The 21,521-nt window shown below is 42.3% G+C and overlaps 1 protein-coding gene across 4 annotated transcripts in view; it reads left to right on the forward strand.

The window, feature by feature from the left end:
* The first annotated feature begins 208 nt into the window (after positions 1-208).
* The window catches only part of TRIM66 (tripartite motif containing 66), a 62,471-nt gene continuing 41,158 nt past the window's right edge, over positions 209-21,521 (forward strand). The window contains exons 1-4 of one of the 4 annotated variants that reach the window (XM_083755769.1): positions 209-313; positions 2,939-3,042; positions 3,149-3,215; positions 18,768-18,872. In XM_083755769.1, coding sequence (XP_083611895.1) covers positions 18,864-18,872 — 9 coding nt within the window. In that variant the 5' untranslated portion in view covers positions 209-313; positions 2,939-3,042; positions 3,149-3,215; positions 18,768-18,863. Of the gene's footprint in view, positions 314-1,972; positions 2,166-2,230; positions 3,043-3,148; positions 3,216-7,559; positions 7,636-10,470; positions 11,098-18,767; positions 18,873-21,521 lie in introns of those variants that run through there. The other 3 variants (XM_083755770.1, XM_083755771.1, XM_083755772.1) reach the window with 3 other exon arrangements.

Consider the following 21,521-nt stretch of genomic DNA (forward strand, 5'->3'; position numbering starts at 1 on the left):
ATTTTTAAAAGAAAGGCTTCGCCTGTGGAGGTTTTCCCCCCTCCTCCCTTGAGCGTAGTTGGCGGTATCTGTGCTTTCAGTCAAAACTGCATTCTTGTGGCACCTCAAACACTTACAATTTATTAGAAGGCAGTTGCTGGTGTGCCTTTAAATGCGGCCCTCTTCGCTTGATAACGTCACTGGAGAATGCAAAATTGGAATAAATCCCAGCCAAGTCATTTTGTTGTCCTTTTGTATCCAGCGGGGGCCCTTGGTCCCTGAACTGTATGTTCCTCGGAGTGCAGCCTTGCCATTCAGGCATGCTCAGAAACGAGTCCTTTTGATTTCAGGGGTACAGACTCCCTGAGGCTGCACAGCTATACACATCTGGGACTATGTCCTATTGAACTGAGTGAGCAGAGACTTTCCTCTGAGTAGAAACACCTAGCATTGGCCTCGGGCTGTCGATATTTATTCCGTACAGTACTTCATTAATGAAGCCACCTGCTGTGCTGCTCCCCTTTCTCGCTTGATCTTCCAAGAAGCAGCTATACTAGCCTTTTCATTTTCCGCGTTGGGAATGTGATGTAGTATCACTTTGCAGCATAGTGGGAAATTTAATAGGTGGCCACCCAGCACTGCTTGGAACACTTGCTATTTACTATCAGTACCAGGTACTCTGGGTGTGTAAGGTATAAGGCAGTCTTAAGGAAGCTGGTCCTGAGCTGTATACGGCCTTACGTGGTCAGGGATCGTTGTCTCTCTAATTGTGTGTTATTCCACATTCCTCACTGCTGCGGTTTTGTGTTATGCCATGCCAGCCCCATAGCAGCCATTTTGTCCCCAGCACCCTCTCAAAAGTCATTATGTGTCCACTGGCCCAAAAATGTTGTCAACCCCTGGTATAATAATTATAATATTTATTATTTATTATTTATGCCCCGCCCATCTGGCTGTGTTTCCCCAACCACTCTGGGCGGCTTCCAACAAAACACTAAAATACAATAACCTATTAAACATTAAAAGCTTCCCTAAACAGGGCTGCCTTCAGATGTCTTCTAAAAATTTGGTAGTTATTTTTCTCTGACATCTGGTGGGAGGGCGTTCCACAGGGCGGGTATAGGTCAGATTAAAATAAATGAGAAAGACTTGGGGGACGGGTGAGTAAGCTGTGCTCCCCCCACCTCAAGAAACATAACTATTCCAGAGCAAGGGGACATATTTGTCTTCCTGACTCCAAAGCTTAAGTTCAAACAGTGACAAACCCATATACACATCTTTAACATCAGAATGATGCAATGGCACGGGGCAAATCTGACACTAGGTGGCCTGACTTGTGCTAAATGGGCCCCAGAGCAAAATTGATATTTTTGTGTGAGCATTTCTTGTCCCCAGAAGATCCTGGAAGATCCACTTCCAAGCAGGAGATGAACTAAAATCAGGGGTATGAGGTTACAAATGAATGTTATAGAATACACAAGTGCCTTTGGCCACCATTGTAACAAAATCCAGGAAACAGGGCACATATTTTATTGTGTTCCATATGTCATGGAAGGGTTAGAGCATACACCAGTCAGAAAACTCAATATGAACTTCATTGTCTCTACAATACAGAACAGCAACAGCAAACTCCTGATTCCTCCAAGTACATTTAAATAAAGTACCACCTGGGGATTAAACTATATGATGACACTGTCTGCACACAATAATAGAAAGACTGAACATTTTCATTTGTTCCTAGAAACTCCTCTGTTTTATTGTAAATAATTCAGTGTGTCTAATAATTGTAGTTATATGCATCTCCCAGGGATAACAGTTTATTTCCTGAGCAAAATGTAATGGGATTGCTCAACTAAGATCATGCAAAGAAGTCACATGCATCTTAGATAATTACATTGGGAAAAGGAGAATCTGATATTTTGCTGACCCACCAATGGAATATAAGGTTTGTTTTTTATTGGACTACTGACCAATTGCATAATTTTAGTGATACACAGCAAGTTTTATCCTATGAAAATATGCTGCATAACCAGGTCTTGGGCAGATGTTTCTTATATTGTGTAGAGTTTTTCTTGCTTTTCTCTTGGTAGTATTTGAATAACAACTTTCTGGAAATACTGTATATGATCATTTTAGGATCCCAGACCTTTATATGAACTTTTCACTACTGCACCAGCATTCTGGAGGTAAACCCTTTAATTAGTGAAATGTTTAGCATTTAATGCTGGGTGCTTAGACAGTCACAATTTGTGGGTATGGTTCAGTGGCATACTGGAAAATGCTGTGTGTACAATTGACATTAATTTGGCATTCTTGCACACACTGGAAAGTGTGCTATAACATTTGCTTGATATAATGTCATATAGCCTCTCCTCAAATTTTGTGCAAACAAATCAGGTAGAAGCTCAACAAACAGTCTGCAAGCAACTTTACTGTGCTACTGACCTCTGTAGTGATGGTTCAGACACTAGTGACTTGTCCAGCATCCTAATGACAAAGAATGAGAAATCTTTCTTACACAATCTCAAGCTTGGGTCACAGTTTAATGACATTGTTTCTCAAATTATTCAATATTTTCAAATCCACCATTATTGTCTGTGTTCTTTTTACAACTGTTCTGCTATTTGACAATTTATTTGGCTCAATATAAAGTTCTGCTAGAGATGCAAAAAGGAAGCAAAGCTGAGTACCTTAAGCAAATATATAACCTTAGGGCAACATCATGCTTACAAAGCTGTAAGCCCCTGCTCTGTTCACTGGTGCTTACTCTTTAGTAAGTATTCTGTGGATTGCAGCCTTAATATAAAAAGCTCAGAGTTTACTGCTGGGAGAGCCTCCCTGAACTGAAATGAGTAATAGTCACGCCAGTGAATCACTCTCTGGCTCATCTATCAGTGTTGTCCATCTTTTCCTTCATGCTTCGCACAAGCAGTCTACCTTTTTTATTTTAAAAAGCCAGCTTCAGCTGCAAATTTGCAAAAACAGCTTGAGCCTGGAGAGGAAAGATGTGCTTTGGTTGAACATATGGAGGACACCATCATTCAGACAGCTCCAGCTTGTTGAGTAAGAGAGTGCTGTTTATGTTCTTTCCTTAAGGTGGGGGCTATGGGACACACACACACTGTAGTCATGAGTGTTTGAGGACTCACATACCCATCTCTTTGCTTAGGGGAAACAGATGGAAAAGAGCAAGAGTTATGCTGTGATGACTTGGAGGCATGGTCTGCCCTTCCCTGGTGAGTTGCCTTTGCTTGCTTACTTACCTTATCCTTGCACCTCAGCAGTGGAGCTGAGGTTCTTAATGGATGTTTGCATCTGGAGTCCCATGTTCCTGTGAGTTATTGTGGAAAAAAATGTTAACAACATTCCTCTCCTTCACACCAAGTATTTCTTTTCATCAACATTTGAAGGTCTTAGTTGTCTACCATAAGATAGAGCCCCATGTCCTGCGCCTCGATGTATTTATATATAAATAAGCTGTGATTTGTTTTTGAGTTATTTTAGACTCCTGTCCTATGATATGGTGTGACAGCATGGTAGAGTCGTGATCGTGGTCATAGCACAGGGCAATCACCTTAGGCTCTCCACTGATTCCTTAGTTTTATTTAACTTTGCTCCGTCTTTTAATTTGGTATGTTACACTGTTGTTGCAACTGACTTCTGTGCATTAGATGTCAACTCTGCCCATTTAACCACTTGTGTTAGTGAGTACTGTGGTAATAATGCCAGTGTTGCATAATTCTGGTGCAACAGGGGCCTCTTCTGTGTCTTCTTCTAGGGCTCTGGAATTCTCTTTGGGGAAGGTGTGTCTCACTGTTTCTTTAATGGCCTTCCAGAAGCTAGAATAAACTTTTCTATGTAAGAAGGATTTTTGTTTACAGATGATGGCTTTATTGTATTGGTTTTACTACTCTCTCTACCTGTTTGTAATCTGAAAACTGTTTGTAATTTTTGAAAACTGCTCCGTTATTGTTTTTCCATTGCTGTTTATAGTATTTTAATGGTTTTGTAACTTATGTTTTAAATTGCTAGCTAATTGTTTGATTTTGCTGCTAGTCACCTTGAGCCTTTTTATGAGGACAGGCAGGGTACAAGTGTTGCCAGCAAACTAACGCACTACTCTGATTCAAAGTTTTGTTCTGCCAGCATAAGGAACTAGTAGTGATCCTATCCCCATCAAGTGGTTGTAATTCAAAGGCAGAATCACACTGTGGGTGCTTCCAGACAGTCACAATTTTCAGGTGGATTTCAATCATATGCTGGCAAATTCAGGTTGTGCAATTAAAGTTGATTTAGAGCTATTTCACGACAAGCTCACTTCCTTTCAAAATTGGACATTTTGCAATAAGGAAAGTGATGAGAAAATGCATTGGAATGTTTGAGATAACATTTGCTTGCCGGAGCATTATCTAACCTCCCCAGAAACAAATTGGGATGAATGCTCAATAATTAGCCAATGTCAGCTCACCACCTTGAAAACTTTATGCAAAGAAATCAGGATGAAATCTCAGTAAACAGGTTGCCTGGATGCAAGCAGGAACTCCGCCTTGGGTTGTTCCCGTGTTGTATTGTATGTGTGCCTGGGATTGCTTTTGCCCATAGCAACTTGATGGTGCACTAAATCCCAAGGGTGCTTTTTCAATTAGAGAGCAGTTTGGGTGGTTCTGTGCTGTGAGCTGCTGCGGCTCAAACTAAGGGGAAATCTGCAAGTGTGAGTATGGATATGTTGCACACATTTTACTTAGCTTTTCTGGGGTGTGGCAGTGATGGGGTAGGGAATGTCAGCAATATTTTTTTAGCATGCCTCAGTCAATTCAGAAAATGCCTGACTGTGTCTGCCAACAGATTCTGCAGTCTGTAGAACAGGGGGCAGGAACGGTAATTAATTATGTGTCTCACATCTTTTGTTATAAATCAGGAATTATTATGTGCTTAAAAAAACAGAAGAGAAATGACAAGGCAAAGAATCAATCAACAGCGATATTCTCATAGGCCCCCACAAGGCACCAGGTGCAAATCTCTAATTAATATGTCAGGAATCTGAAAAGGAAGGAAAACAAATCTGGATCTCAGTAAAGTGATGTTACTGTGTGTACTGAACACCATTGAGAGGCAGTGAAAGACAGGAGCTATCCTGATTTGAGCCCAGCAAAAAGTAGTCTTTTATGTGTTGGATATTGTACTTGATAACTTTGACTCTACAGCTGTGACAAGGCTAGGCATGATCACAGACTGAATTATGTGGCTATCTACTCTATGATAAAATAATCAATGATGAATTTGGGGCTGACCCATCTATACGATGAAAGGGACATTTTTCTTCACCATTGGGCATTGAGCATTCAGAAATTACTGAATAATCAGCTGCTGAAATGGGGTGGGGAGCAGTGGTTTTCCGAGGGAGGGAGGGGAGGGTAAGGAAAGAGCTCATGGCCCCATTGGGGCAGGGTTAGCAGCATGTTATATGAAAAGAGATGGACATCTTTGGAATAGACAGCGAAGCAAGCATACAGATCCGGGTGGTAGAGTCATCTGAAGTTTTCTGATAGGAGGTGTAACTCCTGTATTTTGTGAATGTAAGTCCTATACTGATTACCATGAACATCCGGTTTTCTTCTGTGTCCTCTCTTGTATCACCCACACGTGGGAAAAATATTTTGAGAAAGCCTCAAAGGTGTTATTTACTGTCTTGACTGAAACATTCACATCCATAACTTCTGTCCAGGACACCTATATGTCTTGGAATAGCCTTGAGTGAACTAATCACATAGCTGTAGATATGGGAACAATTTATTATTCATTCTTGTTCATAACAGAATAGTAATCTGGCAAATGTATTTATCCATTTCAAACTTGTTTGGAGGACCAATGGATATTGTTTGAAGCTGCTTGGAAGGGACTTGTATGGCCATGCCAGTAAGAAGGCTGTGGATAAAAATGAGAAAGCCAAGGTAGGCTGAACTCTGTGGGCAACTATATGGGCATCATCCTAAAATTTATGTGGGAGTTTAAAGCTGCATATAAACTACTAAGCCCAGTTTCCTGGAGATAAGCCTCATGCGACACAGTAGGAGTATACGGTATAGGATTGGGCTGTTAATGACATTGGCATGGGAGGGAGCTAGCTGTGAAGGACAGGTGCCTTTAGAAAGCACATGTGATGCACACGGCCTAAAAGTATCCTGCTATTGTCCATGCTTGCTGAGTGCAGGGGCAGGGAACTGCTGACATTTGAACTCAGCATGTTATGTGGCTTTAAAGAGATCAGTTGTGCCGAATGTGCATGTCTGAGCCCGGGGAGTGGAGGGAGCCCTTTTGTATCCAGCTTGTGTGTGTGTATGTGTGCTCATCTGTCAGTACTTTTCCTTATTATGTACAACCTGGGTAGCAGCATCCCTGAACAAACCCTTTTCCTGAGAAACAAATATATTCTTATTGGTTATTAAAGGTAAAGGACCCTTGGACAGTTAAGTTCAGTCAAAGGCGACTATGGGGTGCGGTGCTCATCTCGCTTCAGGCCAAGGGAACCAGCATTTGTCCACAGAAAGATTTCTGGGTCATGTGGTCAGCTTGACTAAACAGCTTCTGGCCCAACGGGACACTGTGACAGAAGCCAGAGTGCACAGAAATGCCCTTTACCTTTCCACCTATTTATCTACAGTCATACCTCGGGTTGAATGTGCTTCAGGTTGAGTGCTTTCGGGTTGTGCTCCGTGGCAACCCGGAAGTAACAGAGCGCGTTACTTCTGGGTTTCACCGCTCATGCATGCGCAGATGCTCAAGATGACGTCACACACATGCGCAGAAGCGGCAAAATGCAACCTGCGCACGGGCTGACGTGCCATCACGTCTTACATTCTATTCAGGATGCGAACGGGGCTCCGGAACGGATCCCTTTCGCATCCCGAGGTACTACTGTACTTGCACTGGTGTGCTTTTGAACTGCTAGGTTAGCAGAAGCTGGGACAGAGCAATAGGAGCTCAGCCCATCGTGTGTATTAGAGCAATCTCTGTGGGAGATGCTTTGCCCTTTCTGAAGCAGGTGAAATTCACTAGATATACAATATTTGATCCTTGAATGGGGAACCCAGCTCCTTTCTGGGTGCTAGAAAAACAGAAGTGCTTACTTATCTGGCATGAGCTGCATCTGCCATTCCCTGCTGCTGAATCCGCTTTTGAGATGTTGCATTTTACCCTGGAGAACTGCTCAGCTGTCTCTGAACCTTCCAGATGATGTCATTCCATGCCCTCCTTTTCCAAGGGAGTTGCTGTTAAACTCAAATAGCTAACCAGAACTGCTAGTGAACTGCGGGGGTTTTTTTGTTGTTGGTTTGTTTGCTTGCTTATCATGTAGTAAGTGCAACACTTGTGGGAATCTGAGTGCTGAACTGAAAGTTTTCAGGAAAGAGGTTTTGGCTCAAAATTGGGAGCGGCTTGTCTCCCTAAGACTAAGGGAGAGATTTTAGAGAGTGAAAACTGAAAAAGTTTAGTGGGAGTGAGAGGGCTTACTATTGGCAGTGAGTGCGTGGTTGTTCTCTCAACTGTTTTAAAAGCTCCATTTGTTCCCTTTCTTTTTTGAGGCATTATAAGTGAGAAAGAGCATCCATCATATTATGAAACCCACATTGCCCTGGGATGACATTATGTCTACCAATGGTAAGGCACATTCATTCCATAACCCTTGTGCAGTTTATTCCCCGCTCCTGAAAAACAGGTGACCACCTCCCAGTCCACCACATGTGAATGAGACAGTGAATTTGAAGGCAGGCATTTCCCGTCAGTTTTTTTTAATGGATTCCAGAATGTGAAGCTCACCAAACTATAGCCATCATGGCCGCTAGATGTCCAGTGAATAGAAACGTTAAAGGTGATGGAGAATTTCACCATATTATTTTTTTAAAAAACCAGAATTATAATTGCACCTGCTATTTTTGCTAGCTTCACATTACAGGCCCTAGATTATAGGGATTGCACGTAAAATTGCTTTGTTGAAACCTCTCCAAAGGCAAGTGATGCAATGTGTTACATGCAATGCTGTCTGAAAATGAATACCCCTTAGTTTTAATTAGACATTCACCCGAGGTATGGATAATAGCATAACTTTATTAATCACACCAATAAGAGCTCAGGTTGGAGAGTAAATAAAATGTTGCAAGCAGTTTGCATAAGTGTTCAAGGTGGTTGAGTTGGAGTTGCTTCAGACCTGTTTTGGTCAGTGTCTGCTGCTGCTGCCCACTCAAAAGGCGAGCAGAGCAGCTGGGCTTGGTTAGGTAAATATGAAGACATACAGTACAGCATTTTGTATTTTAAAATACTCCCTGATATCCCCTAATTGGGCCTTAGAGAAAATGTGAATAATATCAAGAGTTCTGAGCAATTGGTTAATGCTCTTTGAGAGTTATTATCCGAACATTTGCTTAGAGAAGCAGGAAGGATGATAAGGCAGGTGAAATTATCTGGGAGATGGATAGAAATTTTATCAGGTTGAAACAAATGTAGGTTCATGTGCATTACTCAGATATGAATTGTCATGATGGATTTTCTAAGTAAAAATCCAAATTCAGATGCTGAATACTACTTTCACTGTTTGACTTACTTAACATAGCAATATATTTAGTTAAAGAATAACTTTTTATTAAAGTTCTTTGGTATCCAGTGATGTAATATTATATTCAGTTGTTGACATCATCATCATCATAAGGGCACCTTCAGACTGTTTCTTATTTTGTGGGAGGGATTCAAGCACATATCAGAAATTTAGATTTGAGCAATTAAAGCTGATTAAAGTGATCCATCATCCTTCACAATAAATTCACTTACAAGCACACACACTCCTTTTGCAGTTAGGAAAGTGATGGACAGGGCTTTTTTCAGCTGGAACTCACTGGAGCTCAGTTCCAGCACCTCTCAGTTGGGCGCCATTGCCATTATAAGAGAACAAGGGAGGCATTCATGGGGAATTCTGGCACCTCTTTTTCTAGAAAAAAAGCACTGGTGATGGGTAAATGCACTGAAAAATGTGAGATGAATGAATGATTGACAGGAAGATGTAAAACTCATACAAACCGATCAGAATGAATGTTCATTGTTGTATAATCACCCCACAAACAAATTAGAATGAATGCTTAATAATGACTGAACATAGTCTAACTTCTGCAAAAGCTTTGTGCAAGTAAATTGGAATGAATGTTTAATAAACAGATTTAAGGCTGGTGGTTCAGGTCACTAATGTGAGCTCTATGTCTCAGTGGAGGCTTTTAAAGAACACTTTAAAAACACAAAACTGTTTCCTTGGTGTGGTATCACTCGTATGGCACCTGTGGCCAAAACACCATGTAAACTAATCCTCATGTTCAACTCAAAGGCCTGGATTCAATGTTCTCTGACCACGCTGTTGTGTTATCATGGGGGTGAGAATAATGGTTGTGCAATATAAAATCCAGCGCAACACTTTTGCTAGCAGAAGCTTGTTATACAACAGGTTATTCAACAGAAAGTATAATCTGTTTTGCAACCAGCCACAAAAAGCAGGCTAGCTTCCTGCCCTTGTCTTGTAGAAGCCATTTTGCACAGGGCAGCCCAACTTTTCATACCAAGTGGGCTGCACGAGTACCTTGACACTTAATTTTTACCTCACACTTTCAGTACAGCTTTTTTTTTTTTTTTGCGGAAGGGGATGTCAGAAGAAATTTAGTCATAATTTGCTGTTTGGGAACTGTTTGCTCAGGAAAGGGGTACAAACATTTTCCTGTTATTTTTGCCATTGTTTTATAAATTCAGGAACATAAAAGCTGCCTTATACTAAGTCAGACCCTTTGTCCTGTCTACATTGATGGGAGGGTCTCCCCAGGGTTTCAGAAAGAGGATGTTCCCAGCCCTGCCACTTCAACATGCAAAGCAGATGCTGTACCGCTGAGCTATGGCCCTTGGGGTTCCAAGACATAAAAAACAAGTACACCATGGGTCACCATTTAAAAACCAGTGTCCTTGACCATACAGTTTTAAAATTTGGTTTATAGATGGGAAGCCAACTTTAGCCACATCTGAAGATGACCTAACGAGTTTCATTACTTCAGTCAGAGTTCTCTATAATAATGCATTTTTTCTACAGCATCTCATTTTTGTCTTTTTAAAAGAAGCTTGGATTCAGTTCAAAACAGGTATCGGGAAAGCTTCAAAAGAAGTGGATCCTGCGTATATTCTTCCCTGCCTCTTTCAGTCAAAAGTATAAATAGCATCAATCCATGTGAAGAGGTAACAGTATTTTCAAGACTGATGAGCTGCATTTTACAGAAATTAAGATATCCTAATTTGGACATGGTGATAACCCCAGAACTGAATTTGGTCTATTGATATTCATACACTGTTGTTTGAGTTGTACAATCCCATGTTGGATTGCTTTTTAGATGTACTGATTGCATCATTCTTCATACGTACAAACAGTGGCTCTCTAGGGCAATGCTGAATACTCTTTCCTCCACCAGCAGAGGTGTAATAATGATATGCTGTATTTAAAAGAGGTTTCTGTAAAGCACAGGCTCCAGAAATATACCTTCCTTGGCTTTAGATGACACTGAGTTCTGAAGTTCAGCAGTTGCATAGGTAGCTGAATATGTACCTTGGGGTGAATTATTGTTTGTGATTTCTTCTTGATGGGTTGATAGTAAGACACCTCTCTAGTCTCCGTTTGCAAGCATCTGTTACAAGCCATATTGAGAGTTTCCTTTTAAAGAAGATCTGGCTAAAAACAGAATGATTGCTCTCATTTCTGTCTCACCATGGAATTGTCCCCCCCCCCCTTTTTCTATTGATCTGGAAAAACAGCTGAGAAAACGTACCATAGACTGAGAAGTAAGAGGGGAATATAAAGGCACGTTAATGGTCTCTGTTCTGAGCCTAGTTTTTGAAGAGGGCTTTACCAAACAGGAAAGGAGCCCCAGATGAACACCGGGAAGGTCTAGTCATTTTCTCTCATCAGCACTCCTGACGCTGTACAGTAAAAGCTGTTTCCAGGGATTACGCGGTGCACGCTCTTCTGCTTAGTAACAACCCATTTCCTCAGCCAAGAGACACTTATTTGTGCTCCTCTCTTAAGTGGCTGCTTTCCAGAGAGAACAGGTAAGCCAACATGAAAAGTAATTTTTTTCCTGAATAAATAACATAGCCTAGCAGCAGTTTGCAAGGAGGGTGGCATAAGCACTTCCCATTTCTAGTCGGAACAGCTGTCTGTCAGTTGTGATTCACTGTCTGTAAACAGGCAGAGAGGTTATTTTGCTGGCGTGCTTCGTGTTATGCTGATTAAGTTTGGATAGCCATTCCAAAGGAAAATGCATTGATAATGGGAGCAGCATCATTAAGGTTTAGAAGGTAATAAGAGCAGACAGCAGCGGGGGGTGGGTAGGAGTGGGAGTTCTGCATCTCTACAATGTACAGGTTTAAAATTACCAAGTATTGCAAGTGGAGCTTGATTAGCCAGCCCAGGGTAACTGAAGGTCAATTGTATCCCGTGGGGTTAAAGATTCAGACAGCAAGATGCAAACACATTTGTTGTGGACCAAAATCAAGCTGTTACCGATATTTAGGCAGACAATCAAACAGGGGATTTGCCGAATGCAGTAACTGCATCTACCTAAGACTTAGCATTATTTAACAGTTGCCCTTTTGCTTTTTACATTTTTCTGTTTGGGAGTCTCCTTGGTTAGTTAGGAGGCCTGAAGGTCATGGTCACTGTAGCTCTCAGTTCTCCAAATACACTGGCTGATTCAGACATACAGACTCATTTCGGTGTTTACATGTTTGGAATACATTTGTGTTTGAATAAGTGGCTTCTGCACACACAGTCTTTTGAGAGAAATGGTAGAAAGGTCTGTCTTGCCTGTCCAAGCATGCATGGGCTTGTGTGTCCATGTGGGAAAAAATACACACTTTTCCAAATTTGGCCCATGACGGCATCCTGATGAGGGAGGGTGCGAGGTTCTACAGTCTGATCTTAGGTAGGCAGGATTAAGATGAAGAAAGACATGTTTTAAGATAATTTGCCAGATGGATTTACTTTTCTATTCCTCATAATATTATCAAAGCAAATCAGTTATCTGCAAGAAAAACAAAAAATCCTGTGTTTTTTTTAAAAATCAAAGCCTTTGGGACAGTTATTGTTTATGTAAAAGCCAAAAATTTTCTATATTGTTATATTTTCCCCAGTAAGGCCATCATCATCATTTTAGTAAAAGGAGGCATCATATATATTTAGTATGTGAGCTTCAATTCTTCTGTCCATGAATGCAGAATAAATGCCAAGCAACACAGAGGCATGTGTAATAAACCCAAATAGCTGCTTATTTTAGTGATAAGCTGAATAAGAAAGGGGTATTTTAAGTGGGATAACAGTGGGGAAAGGGATGGTTAATAATTCCCCTGCCCTCTTTCCATTACAACTCAACCCCCCCCCCCAGTCCACTCCCTCTGTCCATTGCAGAAACCTGTTGCTATTTCCTCCACTACCTGACCTGTTGGAGTCTGTTGTGTTGTGCTCCCTGGCTCACCCAGCCAGCAGAATTTTTGAAAAACAGAAGTTGTCAGTCCTCTCATACCCACATGACACTTAAGAAAAAGGAAGCAAAAAGGTATTTCAAACAAGTTCACTGAATTGTTTATAGGAGCCTCCCTATTGCCAGTGTGTTGATCAGAGGTAGATGCGCTTCAGATGATTAACCCCATCCAGTCTGAACATAGGATAGGACAGCTGTACAACTTTTCTGCCTAAACCTGCATTGGAAAATGGTGTGAAGCAGCCCTGGCAAGAGTCATGACTCATGTGTTGCCCCAGGCAACCATCTGGACTCTAAACAGATGTGTATAAAGAGTCAAATCAAAACTAGCAATATTTAATCCTTTGAGGTGGGATATGTACTGCATTTAATAGCTAAACGTGTTATGCTGAAGTGGAGTTAATCAGACCCAAAGTCAAGTACTTTGTGGGTTGTAGACTGGCCTCTACAGCTGCATATTAGTTATTTGAAGGGTGCACACCTAGGCCTTTGGTGAGATCCTTCACACTTTGAAACTGCCTGCCAAGAGAAATGGTAGGAAAACACAGTTACATTCAAACTCATGGCTTGTCCACATTTATGCTTGTCCTGCCGCTTCCTCCTGGGGAAACCTGGTCTTTACTGCTGAATTGGAGTAAACGACAATCAGATTTTCAGTGGATTGACACCTGCTTTGATTCAGTGGTAACCTGCAGGTTTTCCTGGGGAAAGTGGTGGTGCAGATGCACTGGACAAGCAGAAAATCTCTTGGACCCGTGCTTTCTAGGCACAGGACAGGCAAAGTGTGGACGAGCCTCAGTGACAATTAGAAAGCATTGCGCATGCACTCTCTCTCACAGCCACACAACCCAAACTGTGTACACATTGCCAGCTTAAAACAAACCTAGGTTGTTCTTTTTCTCAGTTCACATTGAAGCTGGTTTGGAGAAAAATGCATAAAAACGCAGTATTTCATGAATGTGTAGATACAGGATGTCAGATGTACACCACTTCCCAAAGCAGCGCTGGAGGCACACTGGATGCAGAGTAAATATGAATGTGTACACAGCCCCAGGCTTTGTCTAGTTTCAGCAGTTTTATTACCTTCCTTTATTTCCTTTATTACCTTGCATGTTTTTGTTGTAGTTGCATTCTTATTTTAGTCTGGCTTATTGCTTGTTTTGGTTGTATCACCTGTTGTCAATCCCTCTGGGTGGGGTACAAATTTAATAAATAATATTAATGGAGTGCAGTCACATTTTATACACAGCTCCGATTTTGTCCTGTGTTTCACACTTCAAAAATGCCACCCAGGACTCCAGACTGATATTTAGAACTCAAACGTTGCTATTACTTATTTCTACAGCACCATCATAGTGCACAGAGCAACACAAGTCCGCTCACCCTCTCAGTGTGGCGGCATTGCGGGACGGCAGAGGCACCTCCTAAGTCCCTGATGAGGGTGGCTGTCTGGATGAGTGGCGGGGGCACTCCAGCTTTCAGGAGCTGGATGTGAGCCCAGGATTGGCAAATGGGAGTGCAGATTTGGATGCAGGCTGGGCCAGGGGGAGGAGCTGATGGAGCAGGAGGGCTTCCCCCAGGTCCGTGCCCAGGTAATTTAAGCAGCCCATATCTGGGGTCCTTACCTGGGTTTTCCCATTGTGCTTAACAGAGTAAAGGTAAAGGGACCCCTGACCATTAGGTCCAGTCGTGGCCAACTCGGGTTGCGGTGCTCATCTCGCTTTATTGGCTGAGGGAGCCAGCGTACAGCTTCCGGGTCATGTGGCCAGCATGACTAAGCCACTTCTGGCGAACCAGAGAAGCTCATGGAAACGCCGTTTACCTTCCCGCTGGAGTGGTATCTATTTATCTACTTGCACTTTGATGTGCTTTTGAACTGCTAGGTTGGCAGGAGCAGGGACCGAGCAACAGGTGCTCACCCCATTGCGGGGATTTGAACCACTGACCTTCTGATCGGCAAGTCCTAGGCTCTGTGGTTTAACCCACAGCGCCACTCGTGTCCCCTTAACAGAGTAGCACAAGCCAAAAAGGCAGGCTCTTGCCTTGTAAAGCTTACAAGTGAAATTGGGTAATTAGGTGCAAAAGTGGTTCAATGGAGAATATGTATCATTATGCTGTTTTAATTCCTTCATCTCTGTTGCTTGCAGCCTAGAAAAATAAGCATAGTAGCTTTTATCACTGTGTGTAATGGCCCCACAACAAGATAAGTTCTGGTTGTTGCTTTGCTTACTAGGCAAATTTTTTGCAGTGATGAAATTTAGGCAGTTACAGATAGGTAGCCGTGTTGGTCTGCCTTCCAGTAGCACCTTAAAGACCAACTAAGTTAGTTCTTGGTATGAGCTTTCGTGTGCATGCACACTTCTTCAGAAATTTAGGCAGGAATACAAATGTGAGGCCCATCTTATAATGTGAAAATAAAATTATGGGTGGGACAATAGCACACCTCTGTTGCCACAGCACATCCTTCCTTAGTTCTTCCTGTACTCCTGTAGGGTTATAAGCTCATCTGGAAGGTATGTAAATATGAAAAACCTTATTATATTGAAAGATTTAACTGCCAGTACTGCTGCAACATTATCTTAAGAAGCTTAACTAATAATTGTAGATACAATTCTACGCAGGCCAAGTTTTGTCACAACATTTGTTAGCCCTATCAGATCATCTTCCATGCTTACTGTATTTTTCCATGTATAAGACAATGCTTTCTGTTAAAAATAAAAAAGGCAAAAATTGGGTGTCGTCTCATACACAGATAGTGAATGCAGAGGGGGGACATGCGATTAATGGCAGCAGCAAGCAGGAGATTGGGCGGGTGATTGGTGGCTGCGGCAAGGCCTGCTGAAGATTGGCTGTGGCTGTGGCAATTGGGCAGGTGTTTGGCAGCTGTTGTGAGGCGGGAAGTGGGGGGATGGGCTGTTGGTGGCGGCAAGCGGGTAGACAATTGGCGGCTGCGGCAAGGTGTGCAATTGGCAGTGGCTGTGGCAAGCAATTGGCAGTGGTGGGCAGGTGGGTGAGCGGTTGGCGGAAGTCACTTCCCCCACCCCCAAAAGCTAAACAACTTAATTTCTTAATTTTGGGTTAAAAAAAAATAGGGGTTGTCTTATACATGGGGGCATCTTATACACGGTAAAATATGGTAATCCCTTGCTTTCTTGGATGGGAACAGGACAGCTTTTATATCCCTATTACTCAAAGGAAGCACAGTTTCAAATCCCTGCTCAGCCATTCAATAGTAGAACATGCGTAGGGTCCCAGGTTGAACCTCCCACATCTCCAGGTAGGACTAGGAAAGTCTCCCTGGAGCAATGTTGCCAGTCAGACTGACAACAGTGTAGGCAACATGGACCAATGGCCTGATGCAATCTAAGGCAGCTTCCTATGTTCCTCATGGTGAACTAGTCCTAATTATTCTCTCTTGGCCTAGTTTATTGCATCACTTCACACTGAAGGAGCCCCAAAGCAATTTACAGGGACAACATTCAAGAAAAAGCCATTAAAATGAAATAAAGGTACTTTAAAATGTGCATTGTCCAACAACCCAAAAAACTACCCCTACCATATAAGGATGAACACACAAAACAGGACCAAATGCCAGAGCACTGGTGCTGTCCACATGCTCTGGAGAACAAACACATATTCACCTGGTACCAGAAGGATGACAAAATATACCAGTCAAGCCTTCCACAATCGGGTGTGGGGGCACTGAAAAAAACTGCCACCCTCCAAACATCTCTTGCATGGGCACACAGGGAAGGGGCTCAGAGGTTGGTTTCAGGCACCAAGTATGCTCATATGGCAGAAAGAGGTCCTTAGCCATGCAGCTCTTTGTCAGTTAAAACCAGCAATTTGTGGTTATTATGATAAAAGGGACAATCACCATGGGTGGGATTCAGCTAGTGCACAAGAGCTTCTACTTGTATCACTGGGTTTCTCCTCCTCCTCCTCCTCCTCCTCCTCCTCCTCCTGTGCCCCCCCCAAAATTTTGGGTTTGGGGGAGAACCACTAGAACAGTGTCCAGGGTGAGAAGAGGTGGGATTTTTCCATTTGGCAAAGTGAAATGCCTGCCCTAATGGAAGAGTTGCCTTAGAAGAGTTGCATTGAATTCCTCCATGTGTATGTTGCCCAGAGCTTGTTTTAGAAGAGCAGGATACAAATGTAATGAAATACTTTTTGTATTTGGAAAGAAGTCTAATAAAAGAGTGATCTAAAGCAGATTTCATTGTGCTAATATACAGGGGACTGAACAGAAAAACTGCTTTGCTGACAGCATCAACAAAAGATTGTCAGTATCGCCTTTTTTTACCGACCGGCAGAATCTTATAGGAATGTGCATTCAAGGACAATGAATGCTGAGTAACTGGAAAACATCCAAACCTTAGAGAATTACTGGCAGAAATCTAATTAATCATAAGAGTAATGGACAAGTTAATAGCTGAGTATTCTGCAGAGCATTCACATGAGAGAGACAGAGAGAGCTTGTACAGTGATGACAACTTCATACGGAATTATATATGTGCATTTTTCTAGATACATAATTTTAAATAGGCTTACATAATTTAAACCTGAAAAATACGTCGCCCAAGGCAAAGAAGAACCAATCACAGGCAAATTTATTTATATAGGTCTGCAATTCTATTTTCACTTGAAATACAAAGGGGGAAAATTGATGTATTGAGTGATACAGTCACTTTGATCTTTGAGTAACTAGGCCCAAGTGGTTGTCAAAGTAACTACAAGTATGATTTTAAGAGCATAAGAAATGCCTTGCGTGGCTGAACTAGCAGTCCTTATAATCCAGAATTCTTGCCCCCAACAGATGTTAGGCTGTGAAAACATTGCCAGCTTAAAATGCTACAACATTATTCTTTTTCTCAGCTCAGATTGAAGCTGTTTTGAGGAAAGACATAAAAACGTAGTATATCATAAGAAACAACAGGACAGGTACAGGATTATGGTTAACATTGTGTGTATACTGCTTCCCAAACCAGTGTTTTGAGTATATAAAATGCAAAATAAATGGGAGTGTGTACATAGCCTAAGTGAGCCATCCCCTGTTTGCCCTCAGCATGTGATAATTGAAGGTATACTGCTCTAAACATGGAGGTTCGATTTCGATTTTCAGAAGTTTCAGCAGAAAGCAAGAATGTAATTCTGTAACTCCTAGAGAACTTGGATTGACAAAGGCAAATATTCATTCGCAGTTCATCAATTTACCTTATTTCTACAATACACTGCAGTATTATAATTATCTCTTAAATGTATGTATTGAATTTATTTAGAATTACAGACTCGCCATACTGAAGGGTTCATGGTAGGTTTCAGACTACTGTAGTTTATGAAATCATCTCATCTGTGAAAAGCACAAACAAGTAAAGGTACTCTCTGGTCTGTCATTGCTCCCGTGATCAATATAAAGCAAATACTAGCCCCATCCCCTGAGAATACTTGTCTCTGCTTATATGTAGCATCCTCAGATAGTAGGTGTGTCAGCACCAAAAGGAAGCAAGATGACGATCAGCTCTAGCTATTTCTAGCTGAATAACAAACCCTTGGGAGCCATTACCAGCATATGTTGTTGCCCCAGCTGAAAACAGCTTTGCAGGAAAACACTCCATGATTTGCAGTGAACTGACCAAACTGAGGGAGCATAATAACATGAGGAGCATTGGTTGATGTAACCTTGATAAATGAATATCATGGGGTGGCCATATTTTATCCACTACTGTGTATAACAGATGATGTTTTCCTTCTCTTATTTTTTAAAGCCCATAATTTTTAAACTATAATTGTAGGATAAAAGGTCACATTTCCTGAAGCAAAGTTTTGGTGAAATATACAACAGCAGAAGCCTGCCTTCTTTAAAGCGAGACCACTGGTCTATCTGCTTCTGCATTGTCTCCACTGCATTGTCTACATTGACTGGCAATGTAAATATCTCCAGGGTCTCAGACTGGCAATGTAAATATATCCAGGGTCTCAGATGGGAATCTTTCTCAACTCTACCTGGGGATGCCAGGGATTGAACCTGAGACCGTTGGCATGCTGTACCACTGAGCTCTGTCCCTTCTCCAATCTTCCACATCACACACTGTGCATATTTATAAATAGATACACAGTTCCATAGCCAGTCCCAGCCGAGGGGCACTGCCATGCTCTGGTGTACATATTTTAAAACTCGTTTGTGAAATAGCAGTTTATTTTATTTCCTGAACTGTTCTTCTTTTCTACCTCTTTGCTTAGGTATCTTCTCATGTCCCATTTTCTTACACTTCAATTTACCGAGGAATGTAGCTGAACATTTATTTATTGGGGACTTCTGCTACAATAAACCAAGCCATGGCGAGGGTAAGTGGACAGTATTCTGAAGCATGCCTGGTGGCCACAGAACCACATGAGGGGCAATAGACAATCAAGGTGTACTTAAGAGTACACCCATTGAAATAAATGGAGTAAAATAATGGAAGTCAATGGGTCTCCTGTGAATATGAGCCACTCCCTTGGCTTAACACTATTAGTTGTCACAAATAATGGTCATTCAGGTTAAGTACAGGCAGCGTAGCATTGATAGTGCAGAAGGCAATGATAGGATCCTCAGCTTCTGCGAAGTACTTCCTTCTCTGATTGTTTTATTTATTGAGTATTAAATTCATATCTCATTTTCATCCCAAGGAACTTAAGGTGGCCTACTTGGTTCTCCCCCTCCATATTTTATCCTTGCAACAACCCAAGCTGAATGGAGTTTTGAATGTTATGTTTCGTGGCCGAGTAGCCTTTGGAACCCCAGTCTACCAAGTCGTAGTCTACTAACCCCACTATGCCATGTTTAAAGGTAAAGGTAAAGGTACCCCTGCCCGTACGGGCCAGTCTTGACAGACTCTGGGGTTGTGCGCCCATCTCACTCAAGAGGCCAGGGGCCAGCGCTGTCCGGAGACACTTCCGGGTCACGTGGCCAGCGTGACATCGCTGCTCTGGCGAGCCAGAGCCGCACACGGAAACGCCGTTTACCTTCCCGCTGGTAAGCGGTCCCTATTTATCTACTTGCACCCGGAGGTGCTTTCGAACTGCTAGGTTGGCAGGCGCTGGGACCGAGCAGCGGGAGCGCACCCCGCCGCAGGGATTCGAACCGCCGACCTTTCGATCGGCAAGTCCTAGGCGCTGAGGCTTTAACCCACAGCGCCACCTGCGTCCATGCCATGTTTACTAAGCACCTAAAAACACCAGGTGCTGTACACGTAAGCTTAAACGTAGACGAGGCCCAGTCTGCAGGCTTAAAATCAAATAAACAGGAAAGGAGGGGAAGAAGGTGGCAGCAGCAGGGCTGGTGGAGAAAATAAGGCAGACTTCCCCATTCTGCCTCCAGTTTAGATGCTGCAGAGGAAGCAGACACCTGGAAGCACCCTCAGGTGGCTATTAATGTAGGCAGATCAAGTTTCAAACCCAAGGGATTTATCTTATGGTAACTAACTGTTCCCTGTTTGATGACGCAATAGTTCCCCTAATGTTTCAGCACAGCCCATTATGTTGCACAAGGCTGGAGTGCAAATACGGTGAGAACGTTTGGGAGGCAGAAAGTTAATGAGGGAAAGCGGAGGGCTGGAGGGAGCAGCGAATTCCAGGCAAGGGGGTTCCTTTTGCTACAGAAGTGAGCATTGCAGTTTTCAGGATTCTTTGGGGGAAGCCATGTGTGGTGTGGATGTGATTTTAGATTATTGGTGCAGACTATTTCATACTCTTCAACCCTCCTGATTTGAGCAGGACATCCTGACTTCTGATTGGATCATGGAATGATCCCCATTTGGGGGTCTGGTGCTCTGGCGTGAGTCAGTGGGCTCACGTCAGAGCACCGGACCAAAAGACGCTTGTTTTTAAGTCTTATGCAAGTCATCTGGCTCCTGCGAAAGCTTGGGAGCAAAAAACGAGCATCCCAATTTTGATCAGCAGCATGTTGGAGGGTATGCTATTTTAGCATGAAAAACATTAGATAAGCATTTCTGTGGCTGCTGCAGCTGAGGTTGCTTCCCTGCCTAGAATGTTCACCTTACAAAGAGTTTTACTGGTTGCTTTGAATCAATCTAAGTATATTCTTTGTAGCCAGCATGGAAAGGAAAAGGAAGGGGCAGCTTTGGGACTGCCAACTGAAATCAAATACTGTGGTTTTGTGGGGCTACATTTGCCTTGAAGCCTAACGAGCCTGGAGAAAACATTTTTTTATCACAAGTGCCGCACAGGAATCACCAACAGAGAAGGAAAATCTTTTCTGCAATTGCTTTATATTTGTTTTTGTTAAATAATACTGGTTTGCTGAAGACTTTGAAGTAAAGATAAAGCAGCACGGCCTAGAAACCAATTGCAGTCTTTGAAAAGTTAACAGAAAAGTAACTAGTGTGTGACAGAGTGACCTATCTTAGTTTTTTACCTCAACGTCCCCTCTACTTTTTCTACACAGTGGGAAGTTCAGGCCAGGGTTGCCCTGATGGGATCCCTTTGCTTTGGAAGAGAGAATACTACAGAGACTTGTACTATCTTTGCAGTATTCTTGTTTATTTACACATTTACATGTTGAGGAGTATCAGAGTACATAGTAACAAATATAGGCGGCTCCAGATTTCAACATTTTGGACACCCCACCCCCCGCAGTCCCTATATCAGCTCATTTCAAAAGTAATTCTGTAAAGCAACCACTTGCTTCTAGCACTCTGCCACCCGGCCTGGAATGACAAGCAAACTTTTTAAAAATACATTGGAGTGTCTTGATTATCGAGAGCTAGTTTGATGTAGCATACAAATAAGAGTGTTTACTTTGCCTGGAGTATTGTTTCTCAGTCTAATTTACTTGACAAGGTTATTGCAAAGATGAATGACATAAGAATTGGAAAGTGCAAAAGTGTTGAAACAACTATCTGTCATCTAGTTGGCAAATTGGCAGATTACTGTAGACAGGAAAAGATTAAAACCTGGGTGTAGCTTGAGCCTCATAAAGACTGAATGCTGTTC

Source organism: Podarcis gaigeae (genome assembly GCF_964106915.1).
Source record: "Podarcis gaigeae genome assembly, chromosome: 1".
Taxonomy (NCBI): Eukaryota; Metazoa; Chordata; class Lepidosauria; order Squamata; family Lacertidae; genus Podarcis; species Podarcis gaigeae.